General features: G+C 43.3%; 3 protein-coding genes across 5 annotated transcripts in view; 1 reads left to right on the top strand and 2 right to left on the bottom strand.

Annotated features, from left to right (window-relative positions):
• Positions 1-1,735, bottom strand: part of Acad11 (acyl-CoA dehydrogenase family member 11) — a 72,240-nt gene extending 70,505 nt beyond the window's left edge. The window contains exon 1 of the mRNA XM_036191985.1: positions 1,457-1,735. Within this exon, the coding sequence (XP_036047878.1) occupies positions 1,457-1,593 (137 nt within the window). The 5' untranslated portion in view covers positions 1,594-1,735. The remainder of the gene's footprint in view (positions 1-1,456) is intronic.
• A 4-nt stretch (positions 1,736-1,739) lies between these two features.
• Positions 1,740-18,349, top strand: Uba5 (ubiquitin like modifier activating enzyme 5). Of its 3 annotated transcripts, none has more exons than XM_036191986.1 (12): positions 1,740-2,485; positions 4,916-4,961; positions 5,077-5,166; positions 8,119-8,228; positions 8,858-8,944; positions 10,005-10,089; positions 11,113-11,217; positions 11,344-11,471; positions 15,471-15,606; positions 15,856-15,934; positions 16,121-16,227; positions 17,727-18,349. In XM_036191986.1, the coding sequence occupies exons 1-12, from the start codon at positions 2,343-2,345 to the stop codon at positions 17,808-17,810; spliced, it is 1,200 nt and encodes a 399-aa protein (XP_036047879.1). In that variant the 5' UTR covers positions 1,740-2,342; the 3' UTR covers positions 17,811-18,349. The 3 variants fall into 3 exon arrangements, with proteins under 3 accessions (XP_036047879.1, XP_036047880.1, XP_036047881.1); XM_036191987.1 differs by having other exon boundaries at positions 2,399-2,462; XM_036191988.1 differs by lacking the exons at positions 1,740-2,485; positions 4,916-4,961 and having other exon boundaries at positions 5,104-5,161.
• Positions 15,985-18,832, bottom strand: part of Nphp3 (nephrocystin 3) — a 44,140-nt gene continuing 41,292 nt past the window's right edge. The window contains exon 28 of the mRNA XM_036191980.1: positions 15,985-16,628. Coding sequence (XP_036047873.1) covers positions 16,562-16,628 — 67 coding nt within the window. The 3' untranslated portion in view covers positions 15,985-16,561. The remainder of the gene's footprint in view (positions 16,629-18,832) is intronic.

The following is an 18,832-nucleotide window of genomic DNA, read 5'->3' as shown; positions in this document are numbered from 1 at the left end:
GTGAAAACATGTGTTTTTTCTTTTATATTTATTTATGGGGGGGGGCATGTGTGGAGGTCAGAGGACAACTTTCAGGAACCGGTTCTCTCCTTCTACAAGAAGTGGTTTCCAGGGACTGACCCCAGGGCGTTAGGCTTGGCAGCAGGTGCCTTTATCAGAAAGCCATCCCACTGGCCCAAAGTTTAAAAAGAGTTTTTGATATTTTTGTGGCCTAGTGTGTTTTAAATTTTTATAATGTTTTCATCTGTCTAGGAAATGAATGTGTCTTCTCTGTTGAGTCCATACTTCCATACATACACACTAAACCAAACTTATATAACATTTCTGGGAAAATAGTTTTTGAGACCAGAGATTGCTACATAGGCCATGCTGGCCTCAAACTCACAATCATCCTTCCTTGGCCTCCAAGTGTTGGGATTAAAGCTATGTAGCACCAGGCTTGGTTTCAGAAGTAATTTTTGTATCACAACTAATTTCATTAATTGAGCATGATTTTGGTGAACATCAACTTAATTCAGAATTATTTTTATATAACACAGGACCACAGTAGCCTGAAGATACATAACCTTTACCCGAAAGCAGGATAGGATGTTCAAATGAGAATCTGGCCAAATTCCACATGATGTGGACTAACCATTGAACTTTGACCTGTTTTAGTCTGTTTATAGCACAAAGCATTAATTTTAGAAGTGTCAACTGTTCTTTATTTCACCTCTACACAGATATTTCAATGTTTAAGCCCTTTCACCTACTTTACTTTATTTTCTTATCAAGACTAATGAGAACAGGCAAATGTTACAAGAAAGATACTTTGGCCTCAGGATTATGTCACAGTTAAATCCCTAGATTGAAAGACACAATTTAATGGAACCATATAAAATGGTTTGTACTGGGACCATATAAAAATGAAAAACTATTGCAAAACATCAGCTTAAAGTCAGATTCACCTGTCAGTGGGGACAGGAACTCCCAGGGTCATCTCACCCAGTCTAATTCCCTTGTTTCAAGAACTTAGGCCTGATGTGGTGCTGAATACGGCTAAGTGGAAAGCTGAGTCTAAACCTGTGGACTTCAGGTGGTGTCATTAATCTAGACTCAGGCGACTAAGGTCAGTTAAACAAAATAGCACCAGCCCTTCAGAAAATGATCTTTAGATTGTAGCAGAAAAGGTCACAGAAGGTATCTATTTCTCCCAAAGCGTCCAGCTTCATCCGTCTCAGTGAGTTAGGCATACGATTTTAATCCTTAACAAGACTGCATTGCATAATGGACACTGTGCCTCTACTACTGCCCTCTAATTCAGACTAGCCTGGAATTGTAGGACAAGCCACACAGGAAGCATTCTTGCAGGGAAAGAAATAGCGACTGGGCAAATGAGAAACCCACCCAGGGCCAAAGGCAGAAAAGCACCAAGCACAGACTTGCTCCAGGTGGAGGCGAAGGCTATGATAGATACCTGTATTGGCTAACAGTCAGCACAGCCCGGGGATCTGCCCCAAAGCCAGGCAAGTGCTGATTCAGGTAGGCCTCCAGGCACCTGATGTCCAACTTGTGCTGGGGTAGCACTTCCACGGTATCATCGGTGACATCCATCTCCAAGATTGCCACTGCTGTCACAGGACACAGAGAAGAAGAATCCAGACAGTGTAGCGGGAGGGGAAAAACTAGAGTTTGGAGGCGTGGCCAGGGCGGGGCTTAGCGGAGGCCAATCACGTGAATTCTGGGCGCCGTAGCTAAGCAGTGTGGGCAGCTGAGTCTAGTGACTTGGGGTCTGGCAGAGAAATGAGGGAAGCGCTTGCTGTGGGCCCCAACTTAGAATTTCTTATCAGCGTCAGAGCTGGAGGCCTCGATTTTATTAAAAAAAGAAATCACAAACATCACTCGCACGAGTGAAGACGCAGAGCGGAAGGCCCGTTTAGTCCGGTTAAGAAGAGGGTCCGCCAGGACCTTGGGTCCCGGAGTAAAAGACTTCGGTGTTCCTCATGGCCTTCTAGAGTAGAAAGACAGAATCGCTGTCGCCATGATCTGGACACATATGACGCTGGCCTTGCTGAGGCCTGGCTTAGCGAGTCTAGAGAAGAATCTCAACCGTTTGGAGGAGTGTTTTTGCCGAGGGGAGCCATGGCGGCTGCGCACCGGAAGCGGCGCGCCGGAAGAGCGGAGGGCGTGGCGGAGAGCCTGGCGGAGACGTGTCTAACTGGGATACCTGGAGGCTCTTCCCCGGGTGTCGGGAACCGGACGGCTGTGCCCAGTCCACCTGCACTTCGTGGGCCCAGCAAAGCAGCGTGGGGCGGCGGCGGCGGAGGCTCAGGCTGGGAGCGGAGGCCGCCGGGGGACCAGCCATGGCCGAGTCGGTGGAGCGGCTGCGGCAGCGGGTTGAGGAACTGGAACAAGAACTCGCCCGGGAGAGGAGCCGGCAGGTCTTGGGCGGCCGGACCCGCATCGAGAAGATGAGCTCCGAGGTGGTGGACTCCAATCCCTACAGGTGATCCCTAGCGGGGCGGGCAGGACCACGCTCCCCTTGCGGGGTTCAGCCGGCCTCCTGCGGCGCCTTTCTTGCTGTGGAGGTCATGTTCCTAGATGGGCAAGGCCACGTCTTAGTGCTAGTCAGAAGATAACCCTTGCCGAGCGTGGTGGCTCACGATTCATCCCCGCATTCCGGAGGGTGAGGTGGTAGTGGGTGTCGTGAGTTCCAGGCCAGCCTGGGCTACATAATGAGTTCTAGACCAGCGTACTCTGTATAGTGAATATTCTTTTTCCCTGCACAGAGGAAAAATAACATTTTATTTTAAAAAATATCTAAGCCAGGCATCCATATGGTGCAGCTCTTGTGCCCGCTGTCCTGTGCCCAGTTTCCGGTCACCCTTGACTCTTTATTAGTCTACCTCGCTCTGCGTAAGGCTGATTGCTAGTAAGGTCTGTCAGAACATAACATCTCATGTAAAGCTGCCATTGATAGGCCAGTTTCTGAAAGGCCTGTCAGTGTAACTTACAGGAGGCAGGGCGAGGGAGAGTTAGTTACTAGGCTCAGGAACATCTGATGATCAGCTTTACGAGGTCTGCTTACTCCTGTCCTTTGCTCGCCCTAAAGGACCTACTAATTTACGAGGGAGAATGCAGAGCAGTGGTTAAGGGGAAGGCCTCTGCGTCAAGTCTTTTCTCAGCTTAACGAATAGCCAGTAACTGCTAACAGCTGCTAAGCTGCTTCAGATTACTGCCTGTAAAGTGGGACGTTCGTTTCTGTCATAGTTATGAGGACTGAAACAGTCCGTTTATGTGAAGTTCTTAAAACAGAGGTGGCACATTGCAAGCCTCCTACAAGATTGCATTCAGTAGCCTGCGGTTAGACTTTTCAGTTGCATATGTTTTTCTTCTCACCACAGCCCTGGGATTGCTTTTATTTCCATCTCAGTCTGTAGGTGAGAAAAGTGAGTGTTGTAGAGCTACTTCAAATAGATTGTAGTAAACAAAGGAATCTGGGTGGCGTTAGGTTTCTCCCCAGTAAGTCAGTAAGCCTGTAATTAGTGTGGCTAAACACTGGGTGGTTTTGACATAGATGAAATTCCAAAGACAGCAGTGTGTGTGTGTGTGTGTGGGGGGGGGGTCCAGAGACACTCTGAGATGATGGAGTTGGAAACTCATGAGTGTGAATGTCTCTAGAGGAGTTTTAGAGAACTACTGGAGTTAGGTTGAGTAAGTGAAAGCATGCAGGAGATTAGGCGTAAGGAAGGCATGGTTGCTGCCTTGAGGAAAGGAGGTCATGGAGGAAATGGAAGTTCTAAAGCACACACCCAGCAGTGAACAGTTAGGATCTAACCAAAAAATGGCCGAGGCTCCTGAGGCAGGAATGTTTGTGCAGCAGTGATGGACAGTTCCGAGTAAAATCTTCAGAAGACTGAAAAGCAAGAGGTGAAAATACTATAATAGTATGCATTTATAGATGTGATCACATAGAGTTGGAAGTGGGAAGAAAGGAGTGAGCCCAGAGGGCTGCTGACTTCCCTAACAACCCAATATATATCCACATGTGCCATAAAGAACAAACAAATAAAAACTTAATATACCCACATTTTAAGTACATTATGTATATAATATATTATATATAATATATTATATATATAATAAATAATACACACACACACACACACGCACACACACGCACACACACATACACACTCAGGTAATAGAGCAGAGGAACAGTAGCTGAAGTACTTGGGATACAACAGATGCTTCCAAAACTAGACATTATCCATTATGGACAGAGAGCATGAGATTGTTTCATTTTCTTTATATACTAACACAGCATGGGAAAATAACATTTCACTTTGACCCTTAACATTTAAACCATTAGGTGTAGATCTTGGCTACACGTTAGGATAAAGAAGGTTCTCTGGAAGAAAATGCTGTTTCACAGGCTACATCCAGGAAAGTCCATGTTTTTAAACCTACCCAATGATTTATTCTTACCTAGTAAAAGTTAGCTTTTATGCTCAGTAGGTCATCATATTTGCTTCTTGCCCCAGGCTGGTCTTGAACCCCTAATCCCCCTGCCTCAGCCTCTAGAGTGCTAGGGTTACAGATGCCTGCCACCATGTCCAGCTAGATTCCTCCTCTTTTGAATTAGTAATAATTGAATTTTGGTGATTGTTTTCTTTGATGGTGCATGTCTATAAATATCACTGTTAACTAAAAGATTACAAGCTTGGAGCTGGAGAGATTAGTGGTAAAAACCACTAGCTGTTCTTTCATGGGACCCAGGTATGATCCCCAGCACCCATGTGGGACTAGAACTCTAGTCCCAGGGGATCTGACACCCTCTTCTGGCCTCTGCAGGCATTGCATGTACCTTCAGTTCTACACATTTACAAAATAAGACAAGACTGCAAAAGCTCTGACACTTTTTTTTTCCTTTAAGCCGTCTGATGGCCTTGAAACGGATGGGAATTGTCAGTGACTATGAGGTATGATGAACCCTCCCAAGCTTCTGAACTCGATTTCAGTAAACGAGAATAATTTCCGGTGACAAATCAAATGGAACGTAGTAACCAGCATGCGTATCCTTTCTTTGTTTTGCAGAAAATCCGTACTTACGCTGTAGCCATAGTAGGTGTTGGTGGAGTTGGTAGTGTGACTGCTGAAATGCTGACAAGATGTGGCATTGGTAAGGTAAAAAGATTTCTCTTTGCCTGTCCAGTAGGGAACTGTTCACTCCTGGAGCGAATCAGGTACAAATTAGCACTCTTCTGCTCAGCCAATCAGTCATTGGTTTATGATTTCTGTTATTTATGGAAATTGCTCTTCTCAAGGCTGAGTCATATCCCTCTCCAGACAGAGGCTCGCGTTATTGCTAATTAAACAAAGGGTATTTAATTGTGTTCGGGACTTTTTGTTTAGCGTAGTATAATGTGTAAGTAATTTGGAATTATTTTAGATACAGAACCTGTTAGAAATGGTTCTGGGGTGCCCTACCCCCAAGACCACATAGATCTATAGTATTTTCGCAAGGCAGAAATTTTACTTCTACAGGAGGGTGCATAGCGGCCAAGTCAAGTAGGCAAGCCCACAAAGTGGGGTTCTGCTGAGTTTGCATTCCTAATGTAAGGGCTCCTGGGCCCCACTCTGAGTGGTCAGTCAGCCCCACATTCTTACATTGTTGCCTGATTTCAGATAGCACAGCTGATAGCTGAGTACCACTTTTAGGAACAGGCTACAACCTTGAGCGTATGTATTGATCTCAAGAAGTGCTGGCTCTGGAGGAACTCAAGTTTCTGCCAAGTGGCTACTGTATTTTTTTAAGTTATTATAATTATTTATTTTTCTCTCATACAATACATCCTAACTGCAGCCTCCCCTCCCTCCACTCCTCCAAGTTCCCCACAATAGTTTTTTAAAAAACAGAGTTTTGTCTTTTTTTTTTTAAGCTGAGGATCGAACCTAGGGCCTTGTGCTTGCTAGGCAAGCACTCTACCACTGAGCCAAATCCCCAACCCTCAGAGTTTTGTCTTATTTAACCATTTGATACAACAACATTTAAATGGATAAAGTGTGCAAATGAAGCACTCAGATCTTGAAAATCTTATTAAGTGCTCAATTAAACACACACAGAGGATGGAAAGCATTGAATTTGATCTAGGGGATGTTTTAGATTTTTTTTTATTTAATCCATTTTTTTTAAATGGATTAGAATTGTAAAAAAGAAGTAACTTACCTTCTGCCAGAATTTAATATTTCAATCTTATAAAGCCAAGGACTATTGTTGTTACTTAATGGTTGAATAGATAAGTTTTCCACAATTATCTGCCCTGCTATTTTCATAAAACATCATTCTTCAATATTGTTTGTCAATAAGTTAATATTAAAAGATAACGGTTGCAAAATTGGCCCTCATTTATTAATATAAAAATGATGCCAACAAAATACTTAAAATGCTTATTATAATTTTAATATCTTTGAAGTGATTTACAGAAGCAGGCCAAAATGTTGCTTGCTGATGACTTGAGTACCCGGTTGATTGACAGGGTATTGGAGATGCTTGAGGTCAGTACTTAAAAGTTGAATATGTGGCCATATTAAAACAGACTGCCAGACCTCAGTTGTGTGGCTTTAATCCTGTAGTGTCAGGTAAACCTGAAAATTGTCATAACTGGTTTCTGGGTAATCCTGCCAGTGCAGAAACCAAACACTGAGAACCACTGAGCCTTGCCTGGGCATTTGCTAGGAGGGAAGACTTAAGGTGCAGCACAGACAACTGTGAGTCAGAATCTGTCTATTCATAGACTGCAGATTAATGTTGGGGAAGTGCTTTTTGCCCATTAACAATTTCCAGTGATGCAGATGCTGCTAGATGAGCAGTCATTCTTGAGGACCGCTGCAATTAGAACCTCTTATGTCTGGTTACACCCATAGTAGGTAATAGGAATTCTGGCAGTGAGATGTAATTTTCAGTAACTGCCAGGGATCCTACTGTATGCCCAGGTAAACTAAGACTAAACAGATAAGGTTCAGAAAGTCTTTCTTCTAGCTGTAAAACATAAGCAAGAAGCTAATGATTAGGTTTAGTGGGGAAGTGGTGCCTACAAGACCCAGAGCCCATTTCTTATTTCTGCAAGTATCTGCAGCTCCCTGGATCACCAAGTCTGCATCAGCTGCTTTGCTTTCCAGATGGGCAGCAGGCCAGAAGGTCATTGTCATTTCCTGTGACCTAAGCCAAGTAGTGGCAGTTACAATGTCCACTTCTTTTAAAAAAGCCAACTAGGAGTCACAAACTCAGATTTAATGTTCTGTCTCATGTAGTAAATATTATTGAATGAGCCTTGGTTCAGGGTCTTGGAGTTATAAAGGCCTTGCTGTCATCTTTGTCAGCAAGATATTAAAGGTTCTCTGGGTGTTGTCATAGGCTTTTTTTTTTTTTTTAAGTTTCTGTATTGAGAAGAATAAAATCAGGTCTGGGGATGTAGCTTTGTGGTAGAGCAGTGACCTAGCATGGATTAGGTCCCAGGTTCAGTCCCCAGCACTGCAAAAAAAGAAAGAGAGAATAAGATCTCACTGTTATAGATTCATAGACTCTAACCTATTCTTACTGATAAGAAATGTGATGTGCTCATTTTAAGTGAGGAGTGTACATTGGCAAACACTGAAGCAGACCTAAGGAGAAAGCAGGGAAGACAATTAACTGGTTGATAACTGTCTTTGGAGTAATGATGTTTAGCCTCAGCGTGGTTGTATATCTGTCATATGAAGGGAGTCAAGGAAAGAAAAAGGAATGCAGTCAGATCCTGGCACAATCTGACAACACTCAGTGAGGTGGAGCAGGCTTCCCTCTCTCACTGAGCCCGTCTGTAGAAGCGGCACAGCCCTGGGTTGGGGAGAGTTGCTGCACCTGAGTCCTGCACTAGCTGAGTGCCCTTCTGCAAGGCCCTCAATGCCTTGTCAGTGCTGAGGATAAGAGGAGCCGGGCCTTTACCTCCCAGGACATTTGGTGAATCATATAAGACACCAAGTGCCTTAGAATTAACTAATGTTACTACACCGCTACCGTTAAGCCTACCAAATGGGAAACCCACTAGTTTAATGTCAGTTTTCACTGAAATACCACTGTTACCACTGTTTTCATTTCAGTTACTGCTCTTTGACTATGACAAGGTGGAACTGGCCAACATGAATCGACTTTTCTTCCAGCCTCATCAAGCAGGACTGAGCAAAGTGCAAGCAGCCGAGAACACCCTGAGGTAACTGCAGCGTAGGAAAGGGGTCTTGTTTACTGCAGTGTGGCAGAGGGCCACACGCACTGGGGTCTTGTTTACTGCAGTGTGGCAGAGGGCCACACGCACTGGGGTCTTGTTTTGTGAGCTAAGTGTAAATGGACTTGGATTTTTCTCTATGAAACACATATTTCACTTATGCAAAGAATTCTCTTACTTTTTCGTCCTGGGTTGTGTGTAGGGCTAGAGCGTGCTTATTTCGTCTTTGCTGCCCTGCTTAACTGTGAAGCACAGTGTGAGACTAGCCATAGACAACACCAAAATGATGGCACATACATGCCTTGTTCCAACAAAACTTGAGTTTTAGACTCTGAAATCTGAATTTTATTTTCATATCGTGAAATATTCTGAGAAAGATTTTTCCCCAACCATTTAAGAATTGTTCTTAGTGGTGTGTGCTGGCACATGCTGCAAATCCCAGCACACAGGAAGTTGAGGCACGTGTGAGGAGTGGCCCAAGTTTAAGGTCAGCCTGTACTGCATAGCAAGTAATGGGCAAAGCAGGACTGCATGGCAAGTCATAGACTCCAAACCAGGCAGTTCTTACCTTAAAGGCCTTATCAAAACGGTGTGCAACATTTGCTTTCCCCTCTCAGGAGCATTAACCCTGATGTTCTGTTTGAAGTTCACAACTACAACATCACCACAGTGGAACACTTCGAACATTTCATGAGTAGAATCAGGTAAAGTTTATGAATATTTTGTGCAGTGTCCTGGTGTCCAGCTCAGTTCAGCAAGTGTTAGAAAATCTACTGATAGATTTTTCATCTTTTAGGAAAAGTAATTTTTGTGTAATGCTTATGTATTAGGATGTAGTCTATCTACAAACATGTGTATGTTTCAAAAAATTGGAAAAATAAATCCCTCTGGAAATTACAATGATTCAGCAAGAGGCCCTCAGTTTTACGTCCAGTCTCTAGACTGTATTTTATCCCAGAAAATCGTTTTCTGCAGATAGCCAGGACCCCTGAAGTAATTTTATTCAGTTAGCTTTGTTACATGTAGCTTTGTAGAGAAGCGTAAACAAGGCAGTGAAATTTGCTGAGTTCAGTGGTACAAGCCTGTAATTCCATCATAAGTTCAAGGCTAACCCGGGCAACTTAGACCCTTTTTCAAAACAATGAAAAAAAAAATAGGGCTGTGTGTATCTCACAGTTAGAACACTTACTTGGCATGCCTGAGTCCCTGGCTTCTGTCCCCCCAGGACTAATGAACCAAACCAAAATAAATATCTATGAGATATCAGAGCCCATAGGGAGATGACCACTCTGTGAACAGACTCCATTCCTTTATTAGTATGGAATCATTAATTCTCTATTCAGAAAGTGGCTTAACACTATGTATGAGGTCATCAACATCAAACACTGTGTTATAATTGTGTTCAAACATTTAATGAGAGAAAACTGACTGCACATATACAATTCAGTTACAGTGTGTTTTGGGTCCCACTGGTGTGGTGGTGAACACCTGTGAATCTAACACTTGGGAGGTTGAAGCAGGAGGATCACAAGTTTGAGGTCTTGTTCAAGAAACAGTGGGGGATTTGCATGGGCGTGGGATTTGGGTTTGCTTCTGGTTGTTTTTTGAGGTGGGATCTCATACTGTTTGGATGGTGGAAGTGGTGGCAGTCCTGCCTCAGCCTCAGGTGCTTGGGCTACAGGTGCCAGCCACCAAGCCACAGTATGAAAGAAATTTATTTTGTGCCCTCCTTGTTTTCAAACACGGGTTACTTTCCGTCTCTAGCAATGGTGGACTAGAAGAAGGGAAGCCCGTTGACCTGGTTCTTAGCTGTGTGGACAACTTCGAAGCTCGAATGGCAATAAACACAGTGAGTTTTGGGTAAGGGTTGCAGCCCTGGGCTTAACTGAGTGTTCCAGCTAAAAACAGTTCCGAGTTTAAACTGTCTTCACAGCCTGCTTTTCAAATGTGTGATGAGAGCTTCTGGCCTTGCCTCTGACATGTTACAGTGTCTCACTCCCTTATGTGTAAAGTAGTAGGTGTTTCTGTGTGGTTTTAAAGTAAATGAGTATTTTTATGATACTTATTCTGGTTACCATTGGGTTTTCATTACATTCATTTAGAGTGTGTGTGTGTGTGTGTGTGTGTGTGTGTGTGTGTGTGTGTATGTGTGTGTGTGTGTGTGTGTCTGTGTGTGTGTGTATGCCACCATATCCCTGTGGGCAACTTGAGGAGTTGGTTCTCTCAGTGGGATGAGATCATGTGGGACCTACGGATTGAATTCAGGTCATCAGGCTTGGTGGCAAGCACCTTTACCCACTGAGCCATCTTGCCAGCTCACCATTGGTTTTAACTTTTTGTCTTACTAGGATTAAATGTATAAATTGTAAACATTTCCTAAAGATAAAATATTTTTCTTTTGAATCACTTGTAAATGATTCTCATGATTTTTGTAATCCTGAAGTTTTAGAAAAATAAGTTTTGGGGCTGGAGAGATGGCTCAGAGGTTAAGAGCACTGACTGCTCTTACAGAGGTCCTGAGTTCAATTCCCAGCAACCACATGGTGGCTCATAACCATCTGTAATGAGATCTGGTGCCCTCTTCTGGCCTGCAGGCAGAACACTGTATACATAATAAATAAATAAATCTTAAAAAAAAAAAAAAAGAAAAAGAAAAAGAAGTTTTTACATTAGTCTGAAGAAATAGAGGAAGCAGTGGTTCGATGTAAGGAATGGGTGCATACTGCTTCTGGAAAACCAACACTTGGACTCAACTGTTGCAGAAATTCTCTCTGACCCCGAAACCCTCAGGATCCGTTTACTAACACCTGCTTTCCTCAGAGGAGGTTGCCAGTGATTGTGATGTTTTGTGTTTTTGCCTTTTCCTGTTAAGGCTTGTAATGAACTTGGTCAGACGTGGATGGAGTCTGGGGTCAGTGAAAATGCAGTTTCTGGGCACATCCAGCTCATGATCCCTGGCGAGTCGGCTTGTTTTGCGGTAGGCATTGTCTTGGCTCACTTTGACTGTCAGCATCAGTGATCTCGTAATCGAGGTCTACAGCTGAAAGGAGCAGGCATGGCTGGGATACCACTGTTTGAAATTGGTGCGTTCTTTGTCACGTAGTGTGCGCCACCGCTCGTAGTCGCTTCAAACATCGATGAGAAGACCCTGAAACGAGAAGGTGTCTGCGCAGCCAGTCTTCCCACCACCATGGGAGTCGTTGCAGGGATCTTAGTACAAAACGTATTAAAGTAAGTGAGGGCTGGTATTTCTCAATAGTTTTGTATGCTTTTGATGAAATGTGTTTCATGAAGTACTCCAAGAATTGATATTGTCAACTAAGTAGCTATCTTAAACTTAAATTTTCTTTTATGTTTATTATACATACATGGACTTTTATTAGCGTTATGTGTGTGCGTGTGTGCTCATGTATGTATGTGAGTGCGTGCACACATACATATATATTTAAATGTCAGTTACACCCTGCATTTGGAATAACTTGTTAAATGATACAGCATTGTTTTGTATACCCAGTCCTACATCACCAGACAAGAGGGCTATATTATGAGAATGCATCACTAGGCATTTTCAACATAGTGCAAATCTGATGCACTTCAGAGATAGCAGACCACATAACCCTGAGGGACCACTGTAGCGTGGGTGGTCTTTGGCTGATTGAAATGTGTGACACGTGACTCTCGGAAGCATGGCGCTAATGAGGTAAAGCTGTACTGACGTAGACAGTGGGTGGAGACCAAGGTACAAACATACTTGCTTCTACTCATCCGCTCTCCCTAAAAGTCATTCAGATGTGGTCAAACCAGAAAACACTCTGTTATCCAGAACGAGACTCTGCCAATACGTGTTTTAACTATAGCTACAGATGAGGGAAACAGGTTTTGTCTAGCTAATGTTTTTTGTCAGCTTATGAACCAATTCTCTCTAAAAGCAGAGTCCTTTAGAATTCCCTAACTTTGGCTAATTTTTGTCCCACTTGAGGCTTAGTACCCTAGTTATGTCTCCTCTGTCTCTAGTATGATCACAGACTTCAGTGTGGTAAATGAGGCACCCTAGTATCAGAAGTGTAGCTCCAGCAGAGGTCATAAAAAAATGTACAAGAACTCGGAAATATGAACTAGAGCTGTGGTATAAGAGAAGTGGCCTGTCTAAACACCAGCAGCTACTAAGAACACTTTATAATATTGTACAAAAAGGGAAAGCAGTCCTGGCCACAGAAACATTCCCCTCCGGGTTCCTCTATTAATGTACAGTTAGGCCGTGCACTTTTATTATGGCTATTACCAGTGCTGCGAACAGCATCTTACATACGCACTTGAATACTGAATGTATGTATGGTGTGGGTTTCTGCAGTTTTTTCAACAAATGTCACTTGGTTTTCTTGGAAAGGGATTCTACTGTCCATCAAAGACTCGGGGTACTTGGCTTACACATGCTGTCAGAAACATTAGTATCATCAAACTCGTAAAGCTTTGCCAGTCAGGATAGCTCCAGTCTGAAGAATAGCTATTCCAATTTCCACTTACTTGTAAAAAAGGATTAGGGACTTAGGGTTTTTTTCTATGAATGATCATTGTGCTTTCATCTGCTGGTTTTTTTCATTCCTTGTTATATATTTAGAACATGTATTTTCAAAAAGTTTTTTCCTTGTCATTTGTTATGTTAATGTATGTATATGTTATATGGTTGTGTGTGCATACATTCGTGTTTGTGTGTGTGTACAGGCATGCACCTCTACTGCTCGTGAGGAAGTCGGTGGATAGCCTGTTAGTCCTCACCTTGTACATTGTTTGCGATAGGATCTCTTATTGCTCACCTCTGCACGCACCAGGAGAGCTGGTCTCGGAGTTTGCAGGGACTCTCCTGTTCTGCCTCCCATCTTGCTGTAGGAGCACTGGAGTTACAGTCATGCACAGCTGTCAAGTTTCTACATGGAGTCTGGGGATTTGAACTCGGGTCCTCATGTTTGCATGGCAAGCACTTGGCCCACTGAGCCATCTCCCCTACTGTCACTGAGTTTTCTGTACAGAAGCTGTCAGAGTTAGGGTTTCCATTGCTGTGATAAAACACCATTGCCCAAAGCAACTCATGAAGGAAAGAATTTATTAGACTTACACTTCCAAATCTTAGTCCATTATTACGGAAGTTAGGGCAGGAATTCAAGGAACCTGGAACAGGAACTGAAGCAGAGGCCGTGGAGAAATGCTGCTGACTGGCTTGCTCCCCATGGCTTACTTAGTCTATTTTTAATACATTCCAGGACCACCTGTCCAGGGTTGTCACCACCCATAGTGAGCCGGACACACCCACATTAATCATTAATCACAAAACTGTCCCCATGGACTTGTCCACAGACTCATGTGATGGGGGCGTTTCTCTTCACAGATGATTCAGCTTGTGCTGAGTTGTCAAAAGCCGACAGACAGCAACTTTTCAATAGAGTGGCCTTTGCCAGGGAGGGTCACGATGAAGCTTTATGGGTGTTGGAAGTGTTCTTTGACTGTACCTGACACTGCTCACATCATGACTTAGTATAGTTTTAGTTTCCTTAGTTTACATAGTTTGTAGTAGGTTCTATCAGTTTTTAAAATAAGGTTTAATATCACATCTCAGATTTTTGTCTGTGTGTGGGGGTATGCATGTTTGCACATGTGTATGAAGTATGCTTTTCTGTGCATCCATGTATGAAGGGCAGAGGGCAATGCTATGTCTCTTCCTGTATTTTTTTTACATTTAAGATGACTTCTCCTGAATTCATTATTGACAGTTTCATGCATTTATGATGTACATTCTGATTAATGTAACCTCTTCCCCACTTTCTCTACTCTCTTTCTCCCCCATTACCCCTATAAATCTCCTCCTCACATTCATGACTTTGTTGTTGTTTCAAGACCGTCTAAGTTTAGCCTTGATCATCTGTATGACTATGGGTTTGGAATGTCCACTGGTGCCTGGTGGGCACTCAGTGGGTACACAGCTGAAGATAATGACTTCCCTTCCCTCAGAATCCACCAGTAGACAGAGGTTCAGCAGGGACGAGGGGTAGGGCCCCATAAGCCCCTCCTGACCTCTGATTGACTGTTGATAGGTCCAGAGTTGTGTAGGCCCATTGCAAACAGCCATAGCTGCTGTGGGGTCGTAACTGCAGTGGTGGTGCCCTGCCCAGTAGACAGTAGTTTTAGCCCTTTTCCTGTCCTCTGCAGTGTTCCCTGAGCAGTGTGGAGTGGTGTAAATGTCCTGCTTAGGGCTGAGCACTCAGCCATCGCTTATCCTCAGCACCTGGAGCAACTATATGTCTGTGTGTTCATTGCTGTTCATTGCAGAGAGACTTCTCTCAGTAAGGCTGGGGAGCATCTGTCTATGGGTATAAGTTAAATACTCAGAAGATAGTCTGCTGCTGTAGACTACCGAAACAGCAGTACTAATTGGCCCCTCGGCCTAAGACTTTAACCACGGGTTTCTGACTGCATTTACGGCACTAGTTTGCATTCCCTCTTTTGGAGCAGGCCTCAACTCCAGTCAGAGTGGCAGGTTCTCACCCTACACCTCTGCCAACAGTAGTGTTGTCACTCCACCCCTAGGCACATCTTGCCTGGCAGGCCGGTATTATTGAATGTAGGGTTTTCAACCAGATAAGGCTATTGGTGCCTTTCCTCTCAGTTCTGGGATTATAAGCTTATGATGCCAAGGCTGCCTTTTTATGTGGGTGCTGGGGATCCAGACTCAGGCTCACACCCTTCCACAGCAAGTACTTTAACCACTGAACCAAGCCCCTAGCTCAGGTTTTAAAAACACATCTCTCATACTGCTGGTTCTCTAATGTCAGTATGCTTCTTTGAAGTTTAGCATGCCATACTTTACTTGCCAGCAGCTTATCTTTATTAGAGGATCAAAAATAATAGCTCATTACACAGTGATGAAAGGTAGTGTACTTTCCTTCCTTCCTTCATTCAACAAATATTTAAGCAGCTACTGTGAGCCAAGTTTTATAAATAAGGTAGAGAAAGTTGCTGTTTTCTAGGTTATTCATTATAAAATTCATTACCCACTGCAAAATCTTTTTTAGAAATTCACTTCTAATCCTTTTTTTCTTTTTCTTTATTAAGAATAACTTGACTTTCTTTTTTCTTTTGAGATGGGGGTGTCACAGAGATCCACCTGCTCCTGCCTCCCAAATGCTGGGATTAAAGGTGTGTGTCACTATGCCTGGCTAATTTAATTTTCGTTTTCAGGTTTCTGTTACGTTTTGGCACCGTCAGTTTCTACCTTGGGTACAATGCAATGCAGGACTTTTTCCCTACCATGTCCATGAAGCCAAACCCTCAGTGTGATGACAGAAACTGCAGGAAACAACAAGAAGAACACAAGGTACAAGCAATCGGTGCATCGATCGGTCGGTTGGTCAGGAAGTTGAGGGTCATGTTGCCTAGAACAGTATATTTGAAAAGAAACAGATTTGGAATCGAATATAATGGGTTCTGGGTTTTCATAGTGTTAGTTCATTTAGCATACTTCAAAACAAAAACCCATTCTTGCTTTTGGTAATGTGCATTTTGTGGAGTGCTGCAGAGAACGGAGAAGCAGTAACGATGTTTTGGTACTGTTTGCTTTATACAGAAGAAGGCCGCGACACTGCCCACACCGGAGGCTGCGCCAACAGAGGAGGAAGAGATCGTACATGAGGACAACGAGTGGGGTAAGGGCCTTCCTGCGCCGGACTCACATCGGAAGCACTCTGTTCTGGGAGGGAATGTAAGATGACACAGCACTTGAGAGAATTCTCACAGTGTTTTCTGGGAGGAGAATGTAAGAGTGCACACAGATATAAGTGATGCTTACAGTCTTCTTGAGAATGAACACAGGGTCACATTTACTCCTGCAGGTATTGAGCTGGTGTCTGAAGTTTCAGAAGAGGAACTGAAGAACTCTTCAGGTCCCATTCCCGTCTTACCCGAAGGAATTACAGTGGCATACACAGTCCCAAAGAAGGTATTTGTGAAATCTGATTCCCCATATATAAATATCAGATAAGAGAAAATATGTATTTCTCTTCTTTCAGCTTCATCTTACGTCGGAAGGCTAGTGAGGTGTTTCCTGCCTAGATATCTGTGCTGTCGGCCTTGAGGTGCTGAGAAGTATTCAGTGTCAGCATGGAGACAGGCACAGCTCATTGGAAACTGAGAAAGTAGAGACTTCTAAAAATCCATGGATGTATCAAGTATAATAGATAGTGGTTAAAGTATTACTTCCATATATTGATAATTCTAGCCACAAACCCATTTACAAATACTTCTGGAAAGGGTGATGGTATTTGCCTGTGATCCTAGCACATAGGAATCTGAAGCAGGAGATACGCGAATTTGACATGAACCTGGATACATAATAAGAACCTGGAAGCAGAGGTCATAGGTGGGAGGTTAGGGTTGGTGAGAGAGAAAGAGAGAGCATGCACATGAATAAACCTACAGAAATACAGACTTTCTCAAGTGAAGACATACAGAGCAGGGTTGGGACCACCAGACAAAAAGATACACAGATAAGACAGTAGGTATTGAAAAGTTGCTGAACATTATTAATCACCAGGGGCATGCAGATCTACACCAGTGAGGAACATCGCACTCCATGTGAAAAGGTAAAAGAATGTGCAGAAAGGGAGCCTGGAGTGTAATAATGCACTGCTACCAGGAATGTAAAGTAGCACATCTATTCTGAAAAGAGAATGGAGGCTCCTCAGAAACTACAAGGTCACATATGTGACATGTGATCCAGCAGTCTCATGGGGAGGGGTATATGTCTAAAGTATTACACACACACACACACACACACACACACACACACACACAGAACACTATTGAGCCATATGAGGATAACCTGTCATTTGTGGCAAGACAGGGGGTTGGGAGGAATTAAGTAAAATAAGATGGCACAGATGGACAAGCACCACATGATCTCACTCATGTGGACTCTGAAAGGTTTGATGTGATAGAAGTTGAGAGTCGAGCTGTGCTCCCAAGGGGTGGGGGGGGGGGGAGGCTGGCCAGTAGCTTGTAAGTTACAGCTAGCTAGGAACACTGAGCTCTGGTGACTGTCATAGAAGGGTGGCTGTAGGTAGTCACATGTTCAGAAAGATAGAAGGAGTGATTTTTGAATGTTCTAATTATAAAGAAATGGTTTGAGGAGATAGGCTTATCCTGGCATGAATATCACACAATATATACATATATCATAACTTCATGATCTGCTATAAATAAGTGTAGTTTTACATTAAAAATACACTCAGTAGAAATGTCAAGAATATTGAAGTTGCTGCCTCCTGAACAAAATTTTGGTGGGGAATATAAAGAACTTTATTTTCTCTAATTACTTCAAAGTGTACTTAGCAGAGAAAATCAGCTTTTTAAGCATGCTGAGCATGGGTAAAGCAAACTGTTAAGGACAAGTGGTTTTGTACGGCTCTGCTTTCATTGCTTTCCCCCTTTGGTTGACAGCAGGAGGATTCTGTTTCTGAAGTAACAGTGGAAGATTCTGGTGAAAGCTTGGAAGATCTCATGGCCAAGATGAAGAACATGTAGACAGTGGGCTGGCATTTGCTTTATTTTCTGTGCTCATTCTATTCCCTTGCAGTTAAAACAAAAAACAAAAAACAAAAAAACTAATAAACCTAGGGCCGCCTTAACTGGCATGTGAGTCTTCACCGAGTGTCATGCTATATGGAACACTAGTGGTTGCTTCTGGCTTCCCTGTACAACGGAATCAGTAGTGCTCCTACAGAAAGGAGAGGGAGGCCAATCCCATTCCATAGTTTCCTTGACAGTAATCCCCTGTCTATGGACTGAGGTCCTGGACTGTACAGATGGAGGATGAGATCTTTAGCCTGGCAGCTGTGGCTAGCAAGTGTCTGAGCATCCGAATGGCTTCCTACCAGTTACCCACTAGTACTAATCTGACCAGGAGTGACTGTTGACAGTCAGCCTATAGAATAAACATCCCTTCAGATGTTTCTCGTGAGATACAAGTAGAATATCTTCATTGGCATGTCTAAGTGAGTTAAAGATTTAAGACGGGCTGGAGAGATGGCTTAGTGGTTAAGAGCACTGACTGCTCTTCCAGAGGACCTGGGTTCAATTCCCAGCACCCACATGGCAGCTCACAACTGTCTGTAACTCCAGTTTCAGGAGACCTGACACCCATGGCAAAACACCAATGCACATTAAATAAATAAAAAAGTAAAAAATAAAAAAATAAAAGATTTAAGACAAAGCACAGATAATTGCAAGCTGTCTTCATGGGCAGACAAGTACGTTCAAGAAAAGCCATCATTGTATTCTAATTGTCATCGACCAAGGAAAAGGCATTGCCTTCTGTTACAGAAGTGCCTGGAGTCACCATGTGACTCCAAAACAGGCATGAGTACAGTGCATCATATAGACTGTACATTATATAGACCGTGTACACCGTGTAGACTGTACATCGTGTAGACCGTGTACACCGTGTAGACTGTACATCGTGTAGACCGTGTACATCGTGTAGACCGTGTACATCATATAGACTGCTCCTGAATACTTCATTTCACCTTGATTCCCCAAACAGAGAG

The sequence above is a fragment of the Onychomys torridus genome, chromosome 7 (assembly GCF_903995425.1).
Source record: "Onychomys torridus chromosome 7, mOncTor1.1, whole genome shotgun sequence".
Lineage (NCBI taxonomy): Eukaryota > Metazoa > Chordata > Mammalia > Rodentia > Cricetidae > Onychomys > Onychomys torridus.
This window is presented reverse-complemented; position numbering and strand designations above follow the sequence as displayed.

Bases quoted from the DNA above. Each gene is read 5' to 3' on its own strand.
- Uba5 (XM_036191986.1), top strand. From the start codon at position 2,343: ATGGCCGAGTCGGTGGAGCGGCTGCGGCAGCGGGTTGAGGAACTGGAA. The intron at 8,945-10,004 runs GTAAAGTTTATG...TTCCGTCTCTAG, and splicing joins CATTTCATGAGTAGAATCAG to CAATGGTGGACTAGAAGAAG. The intron at 10,090-11,112 runs GTGAGTTTTGGG...TTTCCTGTTAAG, and splicing joins CTCGAATGGCAATAAACACA to GCTTGTAATGAACTTGGTCA.